The sequence below is a fragment of the Mirounga leonina genome, unplaced genomic scaffold (assembly GCF_011800145.1).
Source record: "Mirounga leonina isolate KUSES-001 unplaced genomic scaffold, KU_Mleo_1.0 Mir_200, whole genome shotgun sequence".
NCBI lineage: Eukaryota > Metazoa > Chordata > Mammalia > Carnivora > Phocidae > Mirounga > Mirounga leonina.
In genome coordinates this window covers 11,687,612-11,712,009 of record NW_023270503.1, presented here as the reverse complement: position 1 = coordinate 11,712,009, position 24,398 = coordinate 11,687,612, and the positions used below count along the sequence as shown (strand labels likewise).

The 24,398-nt window shown below is 39.1% G+C and overlaps 1 protein-coding gene across 2 annotated transcripts in view; it reads left to right on the top strand.

Annotated features, from left to right (window-relative positions):
• Positions 1–258: 258 nt before the first annotated feature.
• USP32 (ubiquitin specific peptidase 32) overlaps positions 259–24,398 on the top strand; it is a 216,770-nt gene continuing 192,630 nt past the window's right edge. For both annotated transcript variants that reach the window (XM_035026665.1, XM_035026664.1), the window contains exon 1: positions 259–474. In XM_035026665.1, the coding sequence (XP_034882556.1) occupies positions 417–474 (58 nt within the window). In that variant the 5' untranslated portion in view covers positions 259–416. The remainder of the gene's footprint in view (positions 475–24,398) is intronic.

Genomic DNA, 24,398 nt, shown 5'->3' with positions numbered 1-24,398 from the left:
CCCTCCCCTACGCTCCCGAGCGCGGGGAGCGTGGGGCGGGGCGGAGCGTGTGGTCCCTGGCGGCCATTACCCGGAACAATCCCCGGCCTCGGGTCAGGTGACCCTCGGCGGGGCCGGCGGGAGGGGGGAGGGGGAGGGAAGAGGGCGTGAAGAGGAAAGGGAAGGGAGGAGAGAGGAGAAGGGCGGAGTAGGAGGGAGGGGAAGGGGGCGGGGTGGGAGCGGGTCACGTGATTCGGCATGGAGGCGGTGGCGGCGGCCGGGAGGAGCTGCCGGGGCAGAAGCCGCACTTGTTAGTGTGGGGGGAGGAGGGGGCTGGGGGACGCCGACACCGTCACCCAGGGACGCCGAGTCGTGGGCGGGAGGGGGGTTGGGGGCGAGATCAGGCTCCGACCCCCGGCCGAGGGGATGAGGGGAGCATGGGCGCCAAGGAGTCACGGATCGGATTCCTCAGCTACGAGGAGGCGCTGAGGAGAGGTGAGGGGGGAGGGGTCTGGGCGAGCTGCGGGGGAGGCCAGCGACGGGCTGCCCCGAGGGTGGGTGACCGGGGAAGGGGAGGAGTGGTTGAGGGCGTGGGGCGCCAGAGGCGGAAGGGAAAGGAGGCCAGCGAATGGGGAATATTATTGGGGAGAAGGGTCGGGTGGGAGAAGTGTTTGGGAATGGGGACCGTATGGAAGGGGGAGAAGCTTTCCCAGAGAGAGGGGTATCTGGTGCTGGTAGGGAAATGCCCGTGCTCTTTGGTGGCGTTGTTATCCTGGCTGTGTTCAGGGAAGTCCTCGCCCCCCTTTCTTGGGTGGCACCAGCCCTTCCAGCCCCCCTCATCCTTACTGCCATTTTCTCATATCACTCCTTCATAAAACCCGACAACATCCTGAGCTCGTACCCAACAGCCTTGGTTGCAAGGGAGAGGGGAGGCGGCTGCAAAGCCCTCTTCTCTTTTTGCTGCTGGAAGCCCCTTCAATTGTGTTGTCTCCGCCTTTTCCGAGGGCCTTTGCCAGTCTCTAGGGGCTACCATCATCCACTTCTGCCACCCCCTCACCCTTTGAGCGACTGACTTTGATAAAAACGACCTCAAATTAAGTTGTATTTGAGGTGAGATGAGACTGGACAGCTGGTGTTGCCACAAGACCTTGTCTTGGGTTTCACCTCCTTAGACGCTGGCCAGAGCCTTACATTGCACTTGATCCCCAGTTCTCACCCCCTCCTCCCCGTAAAATGGCATTCGGAAATCCAGCATTCTGATATTGTGTTATAGCTCCCTTTAGAGACCGGCCTTGCTGCCAGTCCTAGCCTGCTGCTTATTGGCTCTGATGCACAGTGTGTTGTTAACAGCCCCAACCCCCTACCACTTACTCTGATACCGCTGTCCGTGATCACTACAGCACATGCTAACTGGAAGTGTCTGTTGCACAGTTTATGGCCAGAATGTGACTTAATTTTTCATGACTAGGATTTGAGTATGTGTGTGTGTGTATGTATGTATGCTTGTATTCTTGTCGACATTTAATGGATTTTCTTGGTAAGAAGTGAAACATTTAAGCAGGTTGGATGCTTGGCATTATTGTTAACAGGTTTCTAAGTCAAGAAACCAGCTATGCTCCAGGTGATGGTGTCAGTAGCTAAGGATACAAAATAAAAATTGGATTAAAAGACAGGCATTCAAAATGAGGATTTAGTAGTGAACTCTGTTCGTATGTAGGAATAAAAGATAAATTCGGAGGGACATTACCAGAAAATAGGCACAGAATTTAGGTGTATTCATTGTGGCCTGGCCAGAATCACAAACATAAGCTTTTTCTTTTTTCTACCGAACAGTGTAATGATTGTTCTTACGGACAATCTCGCTTGAACTTTTTTCTCAATATGAGAAATATTCCAAATTCTTGATGTGTTTCCAGCTCTAGTAGGCTAGTCATTTCCGGGATGCTGTCGAGCCTGACAGGTCTGGCCTCAATTAGGCAATGGCTTACATGGCATGAAAGAGGACATCAGTCAAATTGGTTTACAGCTTCATGGTTCAGAAGTGTTCAGTTTCTTAAGTTTGTGGGTGATGTAGCTGGCATTAAAAGAATTCTAAAATTTACCTTTTATTAAACTCTACCTTGCTCACTCTCATATCAAACTAAGACTTCAGTACCTTTGTAAATATAAATGAAATTAATGGTTGGTGCATTTTTTTTTTTTAAGATTTTATTTATTTATTTGACAGAGAGAGAGACAGCGAGAGCAGGAACACAAGCAGGGGGAGTGGGAGAGGGAGAAGCAGGCTTCCCGCAGAGCAGGGAGCCCGATGTGGGACTCGATCCCAGGATCCTGGGATCATGACCTGAGCCGAAGGCAGACGCTTAACGACTGAGCCACCCAGGCGCCCAATAGTTGGTGCATTTTATTTTATTTTATTATTATTATTTTTTTGTTTATTTTTATTTATTTTTTGATAGAGGCAGCGAGAGAGGGAACACAAGCAGGGGGAGTGGGAGAGGGAGAAGCAGGCTTCCCTGCTGAGCAAGGAGCCCGATGCGGGGCTCGATCCCAGGACCCTGGGATCATGACCTGAGCCGAAGGCAGACGCTAAACGGCTGAGCCACCCAGGTGCCCCAGTTGGTGCATTTTAAACTGATTTGATTGAAGGTCTTTGTTCAATTTATTACGAAGTGTTTGCCTGTTGAATTTTAAAATGAGTATTTGAAGAGGTAGCAAAAATATTTGTTAAAGCCTTTTTAAATTATTCTTTGAATAAATTTATGTTTTATTAGTTTTGCTTCAGAGGAAAATAGAAGCAAAAGAGAGAAGCACATTGATAAATAGTATTTCTAAATGTAAACCAGGAGCTTTTTTTAGAAAGTGGGTAATTCTTTTGAACATACTGTTTACTGTAGTAAATGTTGGACTTTATTTTTAAAGATTTTTATTTATTTATTTGAGAGAGAGAGCATGCACATGAGCGGGGATGGGGGACTAGGGGCAGAGGTAGAGGGAGAAGCAGACTCCCCGTTGAGCAGGACCCTGAGATCACGACCCAAGCTGAAGATAGACGCTTAACCAACTAAGCCACCCAAGTGCCCCAAATGTTAGACCTTACTATAGAATTTCTTTCTTTCTTTTTAAAGATTTTATTTATTTATTTATTTATTTATTAGAGCGCGAGACAGCATGAGGGGGGAAAGGGCAGAGGGAGAGGGAGAAGCAGACTTCCCGCTGAGCAGGGAGTCTGACTCGGCTCGATCCCTGGACCCTGGGATCATGACCTGAGCCAAAGGCAGAGGCTTAACCAACTGAGCCACCCAAGCGCTCCTACTATAGAATTTCTTTTACTAAGATTATAGAAAGAATTTATAAAGCTTTTGATAAGAGCAGAAAAGTGGTTTGGGAACTTTTGAGGGGCATGTGAAGAATCTAAATAGGTACTGAAACCTCTGTCCGTATAGTCTTCCTTGTAAGGTGATTGGGCGTGTGGGTAGGGAGAGGATTGGACAGATACACTGTAGGTTATATGAATCACTATACAAGTGAAAAGCAAGCTTGATAAACTTCTGAAATACCCACTTGGCTTTAGTTAAAATTATTGAGCGGTAAATAATGCCTAACCATACTTAGGTAGTATTAAAAAAAATAGTCAACTGTATATTGCTGCAAACAAGGAATTGCAGGCAGTTTATCTTCTAAAATGGGGCCTTGGAAATGGAGTGTTATGTTAATGACAGATAACGCTCACTGGACCTAAGTGAAGGCCAGTCTAGTGACTTCTCATTTACGTTGCGGAAGCTCTAGAAATTAGGAAGATTGGTTTTGCATGCTATTTTAGCTAGACTGTGTCAGTTATGTAAACATTAATAGTTTTCTGAAAGCATACCTTAAGATTTTTTTTAAGGTAGATGTATTAGTGGTTGCTTTTATTTTGGGCCTCTATCTATCTATCTAGTCTTGAATAGAACACAAATAGGCTGTTCCTTGAAGGCTTGACACTGTTTAGATTGCATGTATTTTCTGAAGTGTATCTACTGTATTTCATGGGTACTGAGAATTTAGCAGCTATGTTCATCTCTTCACTTCCTCTTGCATCTAAGTTTGTGGCTTGTGTATTCCTAAAAATATATTCTAAATGCTTGGAACATAGCATTAGAAAAAACATTGAATGAAAGATGAATTGCAGTTTAGAGTATTTCAGAACTCCAAGAAACCTTAAAAATCTCCAGTTCTTTATTCTTTCTTCCTGCTCCTCTCTCCTTTTCATCATTCTGGAAACAGAATTATAAGGCTTCCCCCCTGCCCCCCAAGACTTGGCTGAATTAAAATTGTCCTTAGCGTTTAAACTGTGTTAATAAAATAAAGTGGGTGAATTTCTTCTAATCCCTTTAAGAAGAATTTGGCACTTATATTAGACTGAGTAGTTGGGTGATGAAATATAGCATGTCAGAAATTATGCTGTGGTTTCACGTTTTTGAGTGCTCCTTTGCTCATTCATTCAGCAAATTTTTACTGAGTGCTGCCTGTGACTTAGGCACTGTTCAACAAAGATGACTAAGACCCTCTCTAGGAGCATATAGGCTGGTCAGTCCACTGAAGTGTGTATACCCTCAAGGTGTATGCAGGACAATGCATGGGAGGTGGGAATAAAATAGTAAAACTTCTTTTTAAAGTTCTATTTTGTGTATGTTTGATAATGGACAATATTTTCAAAAAGTAGTATATATGTATATTATTTATAAATGATTAACATATAGTATGTTAAATGCTACAGTGCTATAGAAGGAAGTGCTATAGGGATGTAGAGTGTGTGTTGGTGTTAGGCCTGAAAATACCTAACACTACTCATTTCATAGTATGTGCTCAATAATTGTGTGTTAAAGAATTTAATTTCCTTATCTCTTAAAGGTTGTTGTCTTTGCTACTGGAATAATTAAGTGTGTAATAGTTGAAGATTCCAGTACTTTGCATTTTGCTTATTATCCACCAGCCCTCATATGCTCTAAAACATTGACTCTCCAACCAAGATTTTATTCACCAAGTTTCATAGTATTAATATTAAAATTACACTGATATTATACTATGATGTGATGTTAGCTGGTTTAGCATAATATATCATTGTATAAATGAAAATTTAATATCACTTGTTACCTTCTGGGATGCACTATTTTCTCTTATTAAAGCACTTATTTGCCTTTGTCTGAATTTATTAAATTTACCAGTGAGCTCTCTTGCACTAGGGTGGAATTACAGGTTTTGGTTAAGCCATTTGCAAGTGTACCTAACCAGCTGTTATTATATGTGAAGGAGAAAAATGGGGCAGTTTTAAGTTAGTCTGCTTATATGTAGTCACCTAATTACACAGGTGCTGTTCTTCATAATCTTCAGTTCGACACTCCATTTGGAGTGTCCATGACAAAGAGGAGATAAATATACCAATGAACCCTGAATTTGGGGAGGATGAGCAGAATGAGGTGACATCACTTGATGGTTAATGGCCTCCCCATTTACCAAACTGGACAGCTGTTGTTTGTTTTTTCTTGTTCATTGTTTGTCTTTGTGCTTGGTTAGAGAGACTTCACAGTGACAGCATTCAGGATTGCCTTCCAGAAAGATGTGTAAGTACCTAGAGTTGGGAATGTGGTGACCAACCAATCGTGAGGTGATTTCTCTGGAGAAAGAGGTTTTTGGCACTTGATTATATGGTAGGTCACAGGAAAAGTTAGAGAAGTGATTCTTCTTTTTTTAAAGATTTTATTTATTTATTTGACAGAGAGAGACACAGCGAGAGAGGGAACACAAGCAGGGGGAGTGGGAGAGGGAGAAGCAGGCTTCCCGCAGAGCAGGGAGCCCGATGTGGGACTCGATCCCAGCATGACCTGAGCTGAAGGCAGTCGCCTAACCAACTGAGCCACCCAGGCACCCGAGAAGTGATTATTCTTGCTGTGACTGTAGGAAATCTGTTTTTGGATTTGAAGAACTAGAGATTAATGCTGAGAGCTGGGATTAGAAGCTTTGATGTTAAACAGCTGCAGAGGTGGAGGGATTTTATTTATGAATTAAAAGTTGGTGGTTTGATTTGGGACAACATGGAGACTAGAGGGTATTATGCTAAATGAAACAAGTCAGACAAAGGCAAATACCATATGATTTCACTTATATGGAACCTTAAACAAAACGAATAAACCCAACAGCAACAAAGAGCAACAGGCGCATAGATACAGGTTGCCAGAGAGGAGGAGGGTGGGGGAATGGGTGAAATAGGTGAAGGAGATTAAGAGGTACAAACTCCAATTATAAAATAATCAAGTCACAGGGATGGAAAGTACAGCACAGAGAATATAGTCAATAATATTGTAATAACTTTGTATGGTGGCAGATGCTAATTATACTAATCATGGTGAGCATTTTGTAACGTATGTAATTGTCAAATCACCTAAAAATATAATATTGTATGTCACCTATACTCCAATTAAAAAATTGGTTGATGGTCTGATAATGGTATTGAGAAGACTTGAAATGGAACTCAGAGTTCTTTTCATACCATATCCAAAAAGCATGGCTTCTCTGTTCAGGGCTTATTGATGCTTCTCCTTTTACCCTTTGGGCTTCATGATAAATGTGTTTAAATTGAGCCAATCTAAGGGTACCTAGCTGGCTCAGTCCTAGGAGCATTGACTCTTGATCTTGGGGTTGTAAGTTCGAAGCCCACGTTGGGTGTAGATTACTTAAATAAATAAATAAACAAAATCTGCTTTTAAAAAGATAAATAAATTGAGCCGCTCCACCTCTTTCTGTATGCTAATAAATTCTCTTGTTCCTCTTATCTAAAAATAAAGATCTCTTGGAAGTCAAAGGTGGATAGTTAATTACTGACAAAAGCCTCATCAAACTAGTAGTTATAGATTTACTGTTAAAAGTTAGAGATCTATTAGAAGACCTATCTCTTCAAAGATGAAGGCCTTCCTTTAACACCCTTCTTTATTAGAGATTTAGTGTTCATTAACATAAGGCTCTTTTTATTTCAGGGAAATCTCAAGTTTATCACTATCTTGTAAATAAGGTTCAGAAAAATTGATATATCAAGACCTTGCTATAACATGGTTCTTGGCATCCTTGATACTGGGCTGCATTAAAAGAAAACTGGGCTAAAGTTAAGTTTTACAGGGGTGCCTGGGTGACTCAGTCAGTTACACGTCTGCCTTCAGCTCAGGTCATAATCCTGGGGTCCTGGGATCGAGCCCTGCATCGGGCTCTCTGCTCAGCAGGGAGCCTGCTTCTCCCTCTTCCTCTGCCTGCCACTCCCCCTGTTTCTACTCTCTCTCCCTCTCTCTGTCAAATAAATAAATAAAATCTTAAAATAAAATGAAGTTTTACAGAGAAATTCTCCAGCTTCTCTTTCATTTCCATAAAGAAGTTAGATTGTTGGGACGCCTGGGTGGCTCAGTCGTTAAGCGTCTGCCTTAGGCTCAGGTCATGATCCCAGGGTCCTGGGATCGAGTCCTGCATTGGGCTCCCTGCTCCGCGGGGAGCCTGCTTCTCTCTCTCCCACTCCCTCTGCTTGTGCTCTCTCTCTCTCTGACAAATAAATCTTAAAAAAAAAAAAGTTTTAAAAAGAAGTTAGATTGTTTCAGCATTGTAGCCCTTGAGGGAAAAGCCTTTTAAGGTTTGCTGTGGTTTCTTGCCTTTTTCTAATGACTGGTGAAAGACTCTAAAGAGATTCTATTATGAAAAGGACCCTTCTATCCAAGTAGTCCTCCCCTAGTCTTTTTTCCACCTAATAAATGGTACCACTATTGTAACATAGTTGCTAAAACCAAGAGTCTCTAGACTTCCTCAGTTCTTTCTTTTCTTTCGCCATCTGACCTATCTTCTTTTTTTTAAAAAAGATTTTAAGATTTTATTTTAAAAAGATTTTGTTTATCTATCTGACAGAGACACAGCGAGAGAGGGAATGCAAGCAGGGGGAGAAGCAGGCTTCCCGTGGAGCAGGGAGCCTGATGTGGGGCTCGATCCCAGAACCCTGGGATCATGACCCGAGCCGAAGGCAGACACTTAACGACTGAGCCACCCAGGCGCCCCTGACCTATCTTCTTATCCCCAGTTTGAATCTGTCATCTAGTCCTGTTAGTTTGGTATCCAGTTCAGTCTGTTAACTTCTATTCATCTTCACTGCTACTACTCTAGTCCCAGCTGCCATCATCCCTTGCTAAGATACTATGCAGTGGTTTTCTGGTTTCACACAGCCTCAGCCAGTGTGATCCTAAAATTCAAGTCAGATCCTGTTATTCCTTTCCTCTCAGCCTGGAAAGGCTGCCTACAAATTTTCACAGGTCTGGTTCATTTTTCATACCTAAAGTATGAGCTCTGATGGCCTCGTGAGGCTTTCTTTTACTATCTTATATGAAGTGGTCTGTCAGTATTGCACTATTCTGTATGGTTCATTCATAGCCTTTATCATAATATATAATTAACATGTTTATTGTCAGACATGATGATGAATCTCCAGTGCCAGGATAAGTGCAGTGCTGGGTATATTTTAAGTGCTAAGTAAATATTGGATGGCTGGGTGAATGTATAAATGTATAAATGATAGAAGATTTAGAGAACTTGCATAATGTTTGTAAGGTTGGAGGGTAAAGGATCGAGTACTGATAGGGATTGAGTAAATTAAGTGATGTATTGATCTCAAGATTTCTTTTCCTTTAATCAACTTAGAAAAATGTACTAAACGTTTTGAATGATAGTTAAAAATATAAGAGCCTTAAGTATAGTATGTGATTTTGTTTGTTCAGATATTTAAATTTAGATACCTAATTAAATTCCTGAGTAGACATTAAGAGACTAGTATGGCATTAAGTATTATGTTCATGAACACTTGAGAATGTCTTTTGGTAAAATAAAATATTTAATAATTTTGCCCATGAAATAATTTATTTTTACAGTGATTTTCATGTACTTTTCATCTGTGATGACAAGTAGCATCCTACTGCCAAATGTAAGGTTAGAGTTGCAAACTTTTTTGCTTAACATGTTGTACAGTGTTACTTCGGAAGCTGAGAATAAAATTAACATCAACATAGAATGTTTTCATTGGTTCTAAATATAGGTCCAGGTGATGTAAAAATAAATTTTAGAGGCACCTGGCTCGTTCAGTTGGTAGAACATGTGACTATTGAACTCGGGGTCGTGAGCTCGAGCCCCACATTGGGCATAGAGCTCACTAAAGAATAAATAAATAAGGGGGGTGGGAGGATGGGCTGGCCTGGTGGTGGGTATTGAGGAGGGCACGTTCTGCATGGAGCACTGGGTGTTATGCACAAACAATGAATCATGGAACACTTCATCTAGAACTAATGATGTAATGTATGGGGATTAACATAAGAATAATAAAAAAAAAGGCAAAGAATAAATAAATAAAATACATAAATATTACCTTTTTTTTTTTTTTGGTCCAAGGTTCTTTTTGTCTTGTATTCCATGGCTAATGATCCTCCCTCCCACCTTCTTTTCTTATTCTTTTAGTTTTAATTTTTATCACAGTGATATATGTGCGTAATTTAGAATCGAATGGTTCTACAGGGTTTGTTATGAAAACAAGCACTGTTTTCCTCTCTCCCTTTCCAGTTTTCCTCTGCTAACTGTCCAGTATTTTTAATACTTTAAATTTATTAATTTGGTTGTTACATTATATCTCCAAATAATACATTTGTAGTGATACTTTTTTTTTTCCATTTAAGGAATATTTATTGGCATCCCACTATTAAAGATTAGGATTTAGCTCTTTATTTCACTGCTACCCATCCTCCAAATACACACATGTGCTCCTTCTATAGTCCAATTTCCTCATCTTGGTATATGGTTTTTTGTTGTTGTTTTTTTAAGATTTTATTTATTTATTTGTCAGAGAGCGCGAACACAAGCAGAGCAGCAGGCAGAGGGAGAGGGAGAAGCAGGCTCTCTGCTGAGCAGGGAGCCTGATGCGGGACTCGATCCCAGGACTCTGGGATCATGACCTGAGCCGAAGGCAGACACTTAACCAACTGAGCCACCCAGGCGCCCTGGTATATGTATTTTAAAATTTTGGTTAGATCATTGTTCAGTATTTACATAATTAGGTCTTTATAAAATGCTTTTCACAGCTAAGCAGTTTAATATAGTAGGATTACTTTTCCTTTCTTGTATACTTGATTTCCTCCTAAATATTTCCTGTAATAATTGCCTTCTATTTTATTTGCTTAGGTTTCTATTTACTGTAATTCAAGCCCCAAAGATCCCACCCAGTTGTTAAATCTATCCGTGTGTGTGTGTGTGTGTGTGTGTGTGTGTGTTTGAGAGAGAGAGATAGCGAGAGAGAGCATGAGCAGGGAGGGGAGGGAGAAGCAGGCTCCCGACATGGGGCTCGATCGCAGGACCCTGGGATCATAACCTGAGCTGAGGGCAGATGCTTAACCGACTGAAGCACTCAGGCGCCCCAAGTCTATCTATATGTTAATATATATCAGGTGTTCACTCAGTTCATTATATTGAAAAATTTTCTTGGAGCCTTTTGGCCTGCTCCGATCTGTACCTATTGCCCTTGTGCTCGAAGCATAGCTGCCGTCCTGGGATCTTCTTTCGCCATTATCCTGGAGATTTCCTTCACTGTTTTGTGTTGGATCCCCTGTTTTCTGTATCCCTTGTTTCCTCTTTCTTGACTTACTGTGTTATTTTGTTGGAATTCATCCTCTGGTAAGCTTCCTGAAGAAGGGTGCATGGGAGGTAAAGCTTTACGACCTTTATTCTTAAGCTGGTGCTTTCTTACTTTAAATTAATTCTTGTGTCTCTGTTTTTCTACTCGTCAGTTTCCAAGAGGCTCTGTTTTTTTACCAAGTAATTATTCAGAAGTTCCTTTTTAGTAATTCTTATACTTGATCTCTGGTCATGTGGGTCTTAATTTAAGCTTTAGGGCAGTTTCATTGCATGGTCAGTTAGAAACTGGGATAGGAAGAAGACATTGCCGTAGAATGCAGTTTTCCTGATCATGTACTACTGGGCTATAAAACTCCATGAGGGTGGGGGCATGTCTGTTTTGTTCACTGCTATATTTCTAGCAACTCCATGTTTTTTGCCTTTTGTTAGCTACTCAATACAACCAGATTAAACTTTTAGAGAAAACTTGGTTCAGGATAAATGTTTGTGTGCTCATGGGTGTATGCCCTGAGGCTTAAAACTCATATTTTTATGTCTGTGTACATATATTTAAATGCATCTTTTGCCTTTAAAAAATTGTTAGTTGCATTAAAATATTGTGTCATTTTTGGCTCTGCTTTAAAGTTGGTTTTGGGATCTATTGGCGAGCTGCTGTGGTAGGAAGCTGTGGTGGGATTAGAACAATTGTTTGATTAATAAATTTGGTTTAGAGATTTTTAGTTTATGCAAGCATCCATAAATGAAATCTTTCACTGTGTTTAGTTTTATAGATCAGAAGTTATTCTTTGTCAGAGATGCTGAGGTAAGAATACCTCTTTACAGCTAATTATGGAAGGACAAGAAATTGCTCATTCTTTATAGGCTTAGAGGTATAGTAAGGAGTAATCAATGGTGGAAGCATTTTTTATTGTCACATCACTGCTACCATATAGATATAAATTGAAGTTGACAGAAGATTGCCAAGCAAATATATTTAACCGACTGAGCCACCCAGGTACCCGCCAAGCAAATATATTTAAATAAAGAAATAAGATATCAACTGAATGAACACTTGGCAGTAAATAACATCTTATAGAAAAATGTTTCATTTTGAGCGGAGCATATTTTTTTTTATATTATTTCAGTAGAGTCCCAAACTAAAGGCAACTTATTTTTCCACAGATCTGCTTATATATTGCATGTGTGTGATTTACCCATGGGCCCAAGCCAGAAACCTGGTTATCAGTTGAGGCTCTTTCTTTTCTCTGTTCACATTTGATTGATCACAGTGTCCCTTTGGTGCTACCTTATTATCTTTTGTTTTTTCTCCATCTTTAAAGTCATTGTCTTAGAAAAGGCCTTCATCTGTCCTCTGGACTATTATTAGTCTCCTACCTTTTCAGTCCATTCTTTATATTTCCACCAGAATAACCATTCTGAAGTATACGTCTGTTATTTTATTCATCAGTGGAAGGTACCCAACACCCTGTGGTTTAAAGTCAGTCTTTAGTGTTAGGAAGCGCAGGTAGTTTCTGTGATTTGGGCTCTGCCTGAACACTCTGTGCCTTTGAAATGCTGCTTCCCAGATCTTGGAATGCCTTCCTTTATTACTTATACTCACTAAAGTGCACAAATGATGCTATATAGCTTGATGAAATTTTAGCTATGTACCCAAGCAACCACTATGCAAAACCAAGATAGAGAACATTTCCAGCACTCCAGTAGGCTCTCTCTTGCCCTCTCCTGCCTTCTCCAGGTTGATACTGCCCCTCAGAGGTAACCACTGTTCTGACTTCTATCCCTATAGATTAGTTTCACCTATTTTTGAGTCTTGTATAAATAAAATCATAGAATATTTACTTTGTGTGTGTGTGCATGGTGAACTCATTTTTTTTTAAATGAGATGTGAACTCATTTTTAAGACCAAATTTTAAGCCTTTTCTTTATGAAGTAAATTCCTGAAAAGATTACTAGTGTCTTGAAATTAGGGCAAGTGTATTGTTTTTATTTCCAGAAGCTAGTGTAGTGACTGGCAATGAAGTACATGCTTATTGATGAATTGACAGGCATCCTGATCCCTGAACTGTCTGCCTCACTGGATCCTCATCCATCAAAACTAAGCCCAGGCATCAGGTCCTCTCATTAGTCTTCCCTGATATCGCTCCTACTTTTCCTCCCCCTTTCTGCCCTAACACTTTTATCGGAGTGGTTATCCCACTGCATTATAGCTGCTAGTTTAATTGCCTGTCTACTTTATGTGAGTTCTGAAATCCTCGAGAGTAACTCTGGGGCCTAGAAGGTAATTGGCAGGGCTTATTAAAATGTTGATTGAATGGATGGGACAACTTATAGTAATAATCTGGTAAATTGTATCTTTACAGGATAAATTATAGTTGTTTCATGACATTTATACAAATATTCCAAATGTTCCAGGAATATAAATATTTAAAATTTGGGTTAAAAAGAATACCTGCTGGCCCTAAACTAAAATTACCTGAATCCATGAAGCACTCAGTAGAAAATATGAAGGAGAAAGGAAACACAATCTTATATGCAATGACTTTAGATTTGTAATTTGTTATAATTAGCAGCTTTGATTAAATTTAGTGCTGACATTTTGCAGGTGAGCCTTGATTTGACTGGTTTTGAGACACTCAAATTTTTCATAAATAGCAAATACTTGTTGGTGTGAATAGGAAAACATGGTAAAATCATGGCAAAATTCCATGCAATTTTTGAAACTTTTTTCAAATAATTTATGTAATTTAATATGTACTTATAAATTTTTGTTTTTTCCCAGAGAGAGAGTGCACAAGGGCGCATGAGGGGGCTTGGGGGAGTGGGGAAGGGGCAGAGGGAGAGGGAGAGAGAGAGAATCTGAAGCAGGCCCATGCCCAGCATGGAGCCAGATGGGGGCTCAATCTTAGAACCCTGAGATCGTGACCTTAGCCAAAATCAAGAGTTGGACGCTTAACTGACTGAGCCACCCAGGTGCCCCTCTACTTAAAATTTTTTAATCTCTTAAATGTGGGCCAATTGGTTTACTCTCTTCATTTCGTATTTCTGTGATTTCACTTATGTGGAGTGACTTTTTCTCTACCTTCATCTATTCTAATAATTTTATATTGTACAAAGTGTTGAGTGGGCAAAATGAAGCTAGATTATGAAGGGTTCATTTTCATTTGATTTTACTCATCTTTCTGGACTTCTAGATTTTGCCTAGATCTTCTGTGGAACATTCCTGGACTATAGAGTACTTAATCTTCTTTGAATTCCTATGACTCTTAATTTGTATCCTCGGTATTTGAATATTTTTATATACATATGGTATTGGTATTGTTTTATGTGTATTAATTTAATCTCCCCACTCAATTTTAAGTTTCTTGAGGAGGAATCTTTTTTTTTTTTTTAAACCACTCCGCATTGTTTTAAGTACAAATAGGTGTTCAGTTTATGCTTGATGGTGGAGAGGAACCAAATGGTTACAGTCATTGGTGCCTTTATATAATTGTGATGTGTTGCTTTTTAAAATCAAGTTATCTTATTTAGTTTTAAGATACATCTTTTAACTTTCATATTCATGTTTTCTTCTGAGTGTTTAACATGTGGCTCATATCTCAAACTCCCGATTTGCAAGTTTATAGGAGTGTGACTGAAAGTTAAAATAATGGGTCCAAGAGAACTGCACAGCATGGCAGTTCTATACATGCTAGGAGAATTTATTAGACAGTTATAGGTTGCAAAGGAATTTAGGAGACTTTTGCTTATCTTATGTATTTGTGTCAGTTTGAAGATTTGAGAATGCACCCAAGATGATGACTACTTATCAGTATCTCTTGTGATTCTAATATTAACAAATATAAGTAAATATGCTTTTTCTCATATATATGAGAGAGAAAGCAAAAATTGCACTAAATTACGATTTCTGATTGTAATAGGAATATCGCCTTATGATCAGTATTGTATTTTCAACTGTATGTGTTAGGATTATTGTAAAGAACTTATGAAATATTTCATGTGAATTTTTGTCTGATCTTCACAAGCTTAGGTACATACATAGTTTTATTTTCTGGCTTTAGCAATTTATTATTGTGGTTAAGTTATACATAAGATGAAATTTATTCTTTGAACCATTTTAATTTATTTTAGTTTCCTTAAGATTTTACTTTTAAGTAATCTCTATACCCAGCGTGGGGCTCGAACTCACAACCCCGAGATCATGAGTTTCATGCTGTACTGACTGATCCAGCCAGGTGCCCCTGAACCATTTTAAATTGTATAATGCAGTGTCATTAAATACATTCATAATGTTGTGCAGTCATCACCAATATTCATTTCCAGAACTTGTTCATCATCCCAAATAGAAATTGCGTAGTCCCTGAATAACTCCCCATTTTCCCTTCCCCCCAGTCCCTGGTAATCTCCATTCTACTTTTTGTCTCTGAATGTGCCTATTTTACGTACGTCCTATAAGTAGAATCATGCAATATTTATCCTTTCATGTCTTTTTCCATTTAGCAAAGTATTTTCAAGGTTCGTTCATGTTGTAGCATGTAGTAGAATTTCATTCCTTCTTATGGCTGAATAATGTGTGTATACCACATTTTGTTTATCCATTCATCTGTTAATGGACATTTGGATTGTTTTCACCTTTTTGCTATTGTGAATAATGATGCTATGGATATTGATGTACAAAGATCTGAGTCCCTGCTTTCAGTTCTTTTGAATGTATACCTAGGAGTAGACTTGCTGGGTCATATGGTAACTTGATGTTTAACAGTTTGAGGAACTACCAAGTTGTTTTGCAAAGTGGCTGCACTATTTTACACTACTATCAGTCATGTATGAGGGTTATAATTTTCCCACATCCTTGACTACACTTGTTGTTATCTTTCTTAAGCCATCTTAGTGGTTGTGAAATAGTATCTCATTGTAGTTTTGATTTGTGTTTCCTTAATGGCTAGTGATGTTGAGCATGTTTTCCTGTGCTCGAGTATATAAAAGTTATGTTTTCACTATACTGTAGTCTTTTAAGTGTAAAATAGCATTATGTCTAAAAAAGCAATATATGTACCTTAATTTAAAAAATATTTTTTAAAGATTTATTTCTTTATTTTAGAGAGAGCGTGTGTGTGTATGAGTGTGTGAGCGAGTGGGGGAGGGGCAGAGGGAGATAATCTTTAAGCAGACTCCCTGCTGAGTGTGGAGCCTGGCATGGGGCTCGATCCCATGACCCATGAAATCATGACCTGAGCTGAAACCAAGAGTCAGACGCTTAACTGACTGAGTCACCCAGGTGCCATTCAAAACACTTTATTTTTAAAAAGTTGCTAACCATCGTCTGACCTTTCAGTGAGTCTGAATCTTTTTGCTGGGTGGAAGGTCTTGCCTTGGTGTTGATTGCTGCAGACTCTTCAGGATGGTGGTTGCTAAAGGTTGGGGTGGGTGTGGCAATTTCTTAAAATAAGACTACAGTGAAGTTTGCTGTATTGATTGAGTCTTCCTTTCACAAACAATTTCTCTGTAGCATGTGATGCTGTTTGATAGCATTTTACTTGCAGTAGAGCTTTCAAAATTGGAAGTCAGTCTTCTCAAACCCTGCTGCTGCTTTATCAACTAAGTTTATATTCTAAATCCTTTGTTGTCATTTCAGCAATCTTTTTTTTATAATTTATTATTTTTTTAATAATCTCTACAGCCAGTGTGGGACTCAAACTCATGACCCTGAAATCAAGAGTTGCATGCTCTTCTGACCGAGCCAGCCACGTACCCCTCAACAGTCTTCATAGCATCTTTACGAGGAATAGATTCCATCTCAAGAAACCACTTTCTTTGCTCATTAATAAAGATTAACTCCTCACCTATTAAACTTTTATCATGAGATTGCAGCAATTCAGTTACATCTTCAGGCTCCACTTCTGATTCTAGTTCTCCTGCTGTTTCCACCACATCTGTGGTTTCTCCACTGAACTCTTGAACCCCTCAAAGTCATCCATGAAGGTTGGAATCAACTTTTTCCAAACTCCTGTTAATGTTGATATTTTGACCCGTTCCCATGAATCACAAATGTTCTTAATGGCATCTAGAATGATGAATCCTTTCCAGAAGGTTTTCAATTTACTTTGCCCAGATCCGTCAGAGAAATCACTTTCTATGGCAGCTATAGTCTTACAAAATGTATTTCTTTTTTTTCTTTTATTTTTTCTTTAATTTACTTCTTTTTTTAGAGAGAATGAGAGCATGAGCGGGGAGGGGCATAGGGAGAGAGAGAATCTTAAGCAGGCTCCATGCCCAGCATTCAGAGCCTGACATGGGGCTTGATCTCATGAGCTTGAGATCATGACCTGAGTCAAAGTCAAGAGTCGGATGCTTAACCAACTGAGCCACCTAGGTGCCCCTATTTTTTATTTTTAAAGTAAACTCTGCCTCCAATGTGGGGCTTAAACTCAGGACCCCAAGATCAGGCACCCCATGAAATGTATTTCTTAAAGAAAAAGATTTGAAAGTTGAAATTACTTCTTGATATGTGGGCTGCAGAATAAATGTTGTATTAGCAGGCATGGAAACAACATTAATCTCCTCCATCTCCATCAGTTCTCTTAGGTGACCAAGTGCATTATCAATGAGCATCCATATTTTGAAAGGAATCTTTTTATCTGAGCAATAGATCTCAACAGTGGGCTTAAAATATTCAGTAAATCATGTTGTAGGGACACCTGGGTGGCTCAGTCAGTTAAGCGGCTGCCTTCGGCTCAGGTCATGATCCCAGTGTCCTGGGATCATGTCCTGCATGGGGCTCCCTGCTCAGCGGGGAGTCTGCTTCTCCCTCTGCCTCTGCCGGCTGCTCCCTCTGCTTGTGCTCTCTCTGTCAAATAAATAAAATCTTTAGAAAAAAAAAGAAAAAACAATCATGTTGTAAACAGATGTGTTGTAATCCAGACTTTGTTCCATTTGTATAGCACAGGCAGTAGGTTTGATTTAGCATTAATTCTTAAGGACCCTGGGACTTTCAGAATGTTAAAATAGCATTGACTTCAACTTAAAGTCCCCACCTGCATTAGCCCCTAACAAGAGAGGCAGCCTGTCTTTTGAAGCTTTGAAGTGAGGCATTGACTTCTCTTTAGCTATGAAAGTCCTAGATGACCTCTTTTTCCAATATAGTGTTTCATCTACATTGAAAATCTTGTTTAGTGTAGCCACCTTCATTAATTAAGCTACATCTTCTGGATAACTTGCTGCTTTACCTTGCACTTTTATGTTATGGAGACAGCTTCTTTCCTTAAACCTCATGAACCAACCTCTGCTAGCTTCAGTCTTTTCTTCTAGAGCTTCCTTACCTCTCTCAGTCTTCATAGAATTGAAGAGAATTAGAGTCTTACTCTGGATTAGATTTTGGCTTAAGGGAATGTTGTGGCTGGTTTGATCTATCCAGACCATTAAAACTTTCTCTGTATCAGCAATAAGACTGTTTCATCTTCTTGTCATTTGTGTGTTCACTAGAATAGTGCTTTTAACTTCCTTCAAGAACTTTTCATTTGCATTTTGCATTTCATTTGCATTACATTTCATTCACCATTTTGGCTAACTGGTGCAAGAGGCCTGGCTTTTGGCCTGTCTTAGCTTTTGACATGCCTTTGAAGATTAATCACTAAGCTTAATCATTTCTAGTTTTTGACTTAAAGTGAGAGATGTGGGGCTCTTCCTTTCACCTGAACGCTTGAGGCTATTGTAGGGTTATTAATTGGCCTGATTTCAATATTGTTGTTTCTCAGGGAATAGGGAGACCCAAGGAGAGGAAGAAAGACCAGGGAGTGGCCAGCTGGTGGAGCAGTCAGAACATACACAACATTTATCAATTAAGTTTGCTGTCTTATATGGGCATGGTTCGTGGTGCCCCAAAGTAATTACAATAGTAACATCAAGGATCACTGATCATTGAGCACCGTAACAAATATAACAATAATGAAAGAGTTTGAAATATTCTGAGAATTACCAAGTGTGACATAGAGACAGAAATGAGCAAATGCTGTTGAAAAAATTGTACCAGTAGAGTTGCTGAAAACCTTCAATTTATAAAAACACAGTATCTGCAAAGTGCAGAAAAGTGAGGTGCAATAAAATGAGGTTATGCTTGTATTCTGGATACCTTATCAGTTAGGTGATTTGCAGTTATTTTCTCCCTTTCTGTGGGGTGTTTTTCATGTTCTTGATACTGTCTTTTGATGCTCAAAAGCTTTTAATTTTCATGATATCAGGTAGTTTTGAACTTAATGTTTTAGACTGTGCAGAGATAAAACCCACAAAACTCTGAAAGATTGACCTCATAGTTGCAGAAAACCATGGTAGAAAGAACCCTACTTCCTATACCCAAAAGACCCCCTCCTCCCCAAATAAAGAGAATGCTTTAGAAATAATTTTCCAAATAATCCACACAGTTCATAGATAAATAAAAAGCAAACAGTTCTTAAAAGCAGTGCTGTCTGTAATGAAAGCAGAGGAAAGCCAGCTTTATTATCAAATCTTAGCCAGGGTGCAAAGTCAGGCTATTCTTTGAGGAATATCAAAATTGGCCTCTATTACTGCAAACACATACACAAATAGTAGCAGGTGGTCTCTTCCGTAAGAATGAGAAGTGCCTGTGTCTTCTTGAATTCTAAAAATTGAATGTTTGTTAACCCAAGTACTGTGGAGGCCTAAGGCTTACGTGTTATATATGCTACTGGAGTAGAGACTATATGATTGCTACTTAGTGATGCAATGACATTTATATGTTTTAAAATCTTTTGTTTTAGTGGGCACTCTTTTAAAGAAAGGTCTGCCTATGTTTTTTCAACTTACTGTCTGGGGGTAGGTTCTTAAAAATTAACATATCTTAATGGACATATATAGATAAATAGGTGAGTTTAAGGTGGTGATAAATACTGGCTGTAAGAGGTTTCTTTTTAGCTATGTAATCCCTTAGATGTAGTCCTTTGCATATCAAAATTTTATTACAGCAATGTTCTGTGCTTTTTTTTTTTTTTTAAAGATTTTTATTTATTTATTTGACAGAGAAAGACACAGCGAGAGAGGGAACACAAACGGGGAGTGGGAGAGGGAGAAGCAGACTCCCCGCCGAGCAGGGAGCCCAGTGCGGGACTCGATCCCGGGACTCCAGGATCATGACCTGAGCCGAAGGCAGTCGCTTAACCAACTGAGCCACCCAGGCGCCCATGTTCTGTGCATTTTTAATAGAGGTTGTCAGTCATCTAATAATTCTTCCAGAAGTTTTTTTTTTTTTTAAAGATTTTATTTATGGGCGCCTGGGTGGCTCAGTCGTTAAGCGTCGGCCTTCGGCTCAGGTCATGATCCCAGGGTCCTGGGATCAAGTCCCACATCGGGCTCCCTGCTCTGCGGGAAGCCTGCTTCTCCCTCTCCCACTCCCCCTGCTTGTGTTCCTGTTCTCGCTGTCTCTCTCTGTCATATAAATAAATAAAATCTTTAAAAAAAAAGATTTAAAGATTTTATTTATTTATTTGAGAGAGAGAGAGAGAATGAGAGACAGAGAGCATGAGAGGGAGGAGGGTCAGAGGGAGAAGCAGACTCCCTGCCGAGCAGGGAGCCCGATGCGGGACTCGATCCCGGGACTCCAGGATCATGACCTGAGCCGAAGGCAGTCACTTAACCAACTGAGCCACCCAGGCGCCCCTCTTCCAGAAATTTTTATCTTTTGGCAGTGGCTTTTTGTAACTTCATATATTGGAAAAACTTTTATTCTAGACTGGAGGCTTTGATACGCTATGTTAGTCTGAAATTTTTTTTCCATATTTGAACATTGTTTAACTGAGTGGCTTTAATTGATTATTAATACTTTAATGTTGTGTTAAACATTAATGCCATTATTGATATATTGTAATTTAGTGCAGTTATAGTTAGAGTACTCCAAGGAAGAAATTAAATTTTCTTTATTTTTTAGAAGTTGTTACTTTTCATAAAATAACAAAAAGTCTAATTGGCAAAAAACTGAGTGATAGTAATGCAATGCATATTCTGATTTATTGTTTTCCAGTTACACACACTAAAAGATACGAATTATCCTCTCACCATATTAGTTTAGAGATTAAAGATTTGTCAGAAAAATTAAAAATGACATGTCAAATTCATATTTACTTTTTTCACTTTGCTGTTGAAGTTTTCGTCGTTCTGTCATTCTGTGCTTAGAATTTACATCTCAGGGCGCCTGGGTGGCTCAGTGGGTAAAGTGTCTGCCTTCGGCTAATGTCATGGTCTCTGGGTCCTGGGATTGAGCCCGGTGTCGGGCTCTCTGCTCAGCGGGAAGCCTGCTTCTCCCTCTCCGTCTACTTGTGCTCTCTCTGTCAAATAAATAAATAAAATCTTTTAAAAAAAGAGAAGTTACCTCTCAACTCTGATTGGCATTTTAGACTTATTTCTGCAGCTTTCTGTCAGATTGCCTCTACCTAAGTTGATGGCCTAAAGGTAATCATAACTCTGGCTTTATCCATGAAATATACTCAGGTCTACTACATTTATTTATCTACTTATTTCTATTACATTTAAAATAGGAAAAGGAGAAATAGTGTTAACCAAAGAGATAATTTAGTCTGTGTCATTCATATACTTCATGGATTTGTGTATATGTTTATGGTCCTAGAATGCAAATTCTGGCATCGTGTTATATAATTTACAGTACATTATAGATATTCCTTTAAATGCCCAGTGATAATATTTATGCAGTATGGTGTAATTTAAAATATCAGAATTAGTGTTTTATTTCTTTGTAGAAAAGCCTGTCAAGAGTAGTTTCAAGCTTGCCTTGTATACTTTAAAATACGGAGTGGGATCTTTTCTATGCTTTGGTGAATTGTCATTCCTTTCTAAGTTTGGATTAGCTTCCAACATTTTCTCTTTTGTGTTTTCACTGTTGTGAAAGTATCTGTGAGCTCTGTAAAAGGTTTCTGTTTTTTTGTTTTTTTCTGCCAGTGTTGCTTCCTCTGGGACATCTTCATCTTTTTTGTCGTGGCCACTTTTCCCATTTACCTTTCACTGAGTTCCTCTGAATGCATATCTAGTATCTCTTGAAAGGTAAAAGTGTCAACATTTCCATGGTCAGCTATTTCTTCTAAATCTCTATTTAAAATGTTTAATTGGAAGTTAGCATTATCACTTTTCATTTCTTTGCTACATTTTTATCTTTGTTGGCTAGTTTCCTCTTTTGATTATCCATTTTCATAAAATATCACTTGGATTTATCACAAAACAATTATACCTTCTTACTCTACATATGAACTGAGTAACAGCTGTGTAGGGACCAATTATAGACAGATTTTGAAAGAAGTGACATGATTGGTTACTGATCATGATGTGCATCTTTTATTAACATAGGGATTCATGGACTGAAGAACCAGCCATGCAGTTTGTATTTTATGAAATTATATACAGTTAATATGATGTGGTGACTGAAATTTGAACTGTGCTTTTTTTGGGGGGGGCTTGTGTCATTTAACTAAATTGTAGAAACTGAAATTCGTGAATATGGTAACCATGTAAAGCAAGGACTGCCTTTATATTAAAAAGAATTAACCTTACTTTCTCTTAATTGTTCGTAAAATACACGTTTTGGTGAGGATTTGATTTCAAGAAAGCCAGAATGTGTTTGTGGTTTGTAGAGAAAAGGATGTGAAGCTGACCTATATAACCTCAGTTTCTTACACTTAAAAAATTCTATGAGCTTATTGCCTTTGGTATAGACAATGTATGATGTGCTTATTTCCGTAGGTAGATTTGTAAGATTTGAGGTTTTTCATTTGTTACTTACCTTGTAACTGATAAACAAAGGTATTCTCTTTTTACCAAAAAGATTTAGTAACAAGACTACTTTAATTTTAAAGAGGTTTTTTTTTTAAGTTTATTTATTTTTTAGTAATCTCTACACCCAGTGTGGGTCTTGACTCACGACCCTGAGATCAAGAGTCACATGCTGGGGGCGCCTGGGTGGCTCAGTCGTTAAGCGTCTGCCTTCGGCTCAGGTCACGATCCCAGGGTCCTGGGATCGAGTCCCGCATCGGGCTCCCTGCTCCACAGGAAGCCTGCTTCTCCCTCTCCCACTCCCCCTGCTTGTGTTCCTGCTCTCGCTGTCTCTCTGTCAAATAAATAAATAAAATCTTAAAAAAAAAAAAAAGAGGGCGCCTGGGTGGCTCAGTTGGTTAAGCGACTGCCTTCGGCTCAGGTCATGATCCTGGAGTCCCTGGATTGAGTCCCGCATCGGGCTCCCTGCTCGGCAGGGAGCCTGCTTCTCCCTCTGACCCTCCTCCCTCTCATGCTCTCTGTCTCTCATTCTCTCTGTCTCAAATAAATAAATAAAATCTTTAAAAAAAAAAAAAAAGAGTCACATGCTGTACTGAGTCAGCCAGGTGCCCTTCAAGACTATTTGTTTTAGATTGTTTATAGTTTTTAAAAAATTATGAATAGCCTAAGTGTCCACCAGTAGATTAGTAAAATAAATTGCTATATCTATACAGTGAATATCATATACCATAAAATTGATACTTGTAGAAGGACATTTTAGTAATATGGAAAGCATGTACAGTATGGTACGATGAGGAAAACATGAAATAATGTATGATGTCATTTTTGTAAAGATTATATATGTGTAAAGAAAAACAAATTTGAAGAATAAACAGTTGACCCTTCACAGAGGTTTCAACTGTGCAGGTCTTATGCTGGCATTTTTTTTTTTTTTTATAAATAACGGTGTAGTACTGTATGTATTTTCCCTATGATGGTCTTAATGATGCTTTCTTCTCTCTAGCTTACTTTATTGTAAGAATACGGTATATGGGGCACCTGGGTGGCTCAGTCGGTTAAGCGTCTGCCTTTGGCTAAGGTCATGATCCGGTAGTCCTGGGATCAAGCCCCACATCGGGCTCTCTGCTCAGTGGGGAGTTTGCTTCTCCCTCTCCCTCTGCCCTTCCCCTTGCTCATGCTCTCTCTTCCCCTCTTTCTCTCTCAAGTAAATAAAATCTTAAAGTATGGTATATAATAGGTAAAACATACAAAATATGTGTTAATTGACTGTTATTGGTAAGGTTTCTGGTCAGCAGTAAGCTATTAGTAGTTAAGTTTTGGGGGAGTCAGAAATTATACATGGATTTTCCACTGGAGGTGGGGTTGGTGCCCCTAAACCCCAAGTTGTCCACGGGTCAGTTATATTACAAAACATTAACAGATTATCTCTGTGTTGTGAAGTTGAAGGTGATTTTCCTTGTATATCTTTATTATCTAAAAATAATTTAATTGTACTTAAAACTGTTTTTCTTATTACCAAAAAAAAAAGAAAAAGCATCACTTTTTAGTTCTCTTCATGAAAGACTGTTTCACATTTCGATATAACAAGTGCCATTTCTTTTGATAGTCCAGTGGGATTAAAGTCTCACTGTAAAATTTTTTTTGTGACTTTTTTTAATGTTAATTTTACTTTTCTTTTTTTTTTTTTAAAGATTTATTTATGTATTTATTTATTTGACAGAGAGAGACACAGCCAGAGAGGGAACATAAGCAGGGGGAGTGGGAGAGGGAGAAGCAGGCTTCCCGCCGAGCGGGGAGCCTGATGTGGGGCTCAATCCCAGGACCCTGGGATCATGACCTGAGACACTTAACGACTGAGCCACTTAACGACTGAACCACCCAAGCACCCTAAAGTTAATTTTCCAAATTAATATGTAAATGCTTTTTTGTGTATTTTGTAACGAGTAGTTTCATGAAAA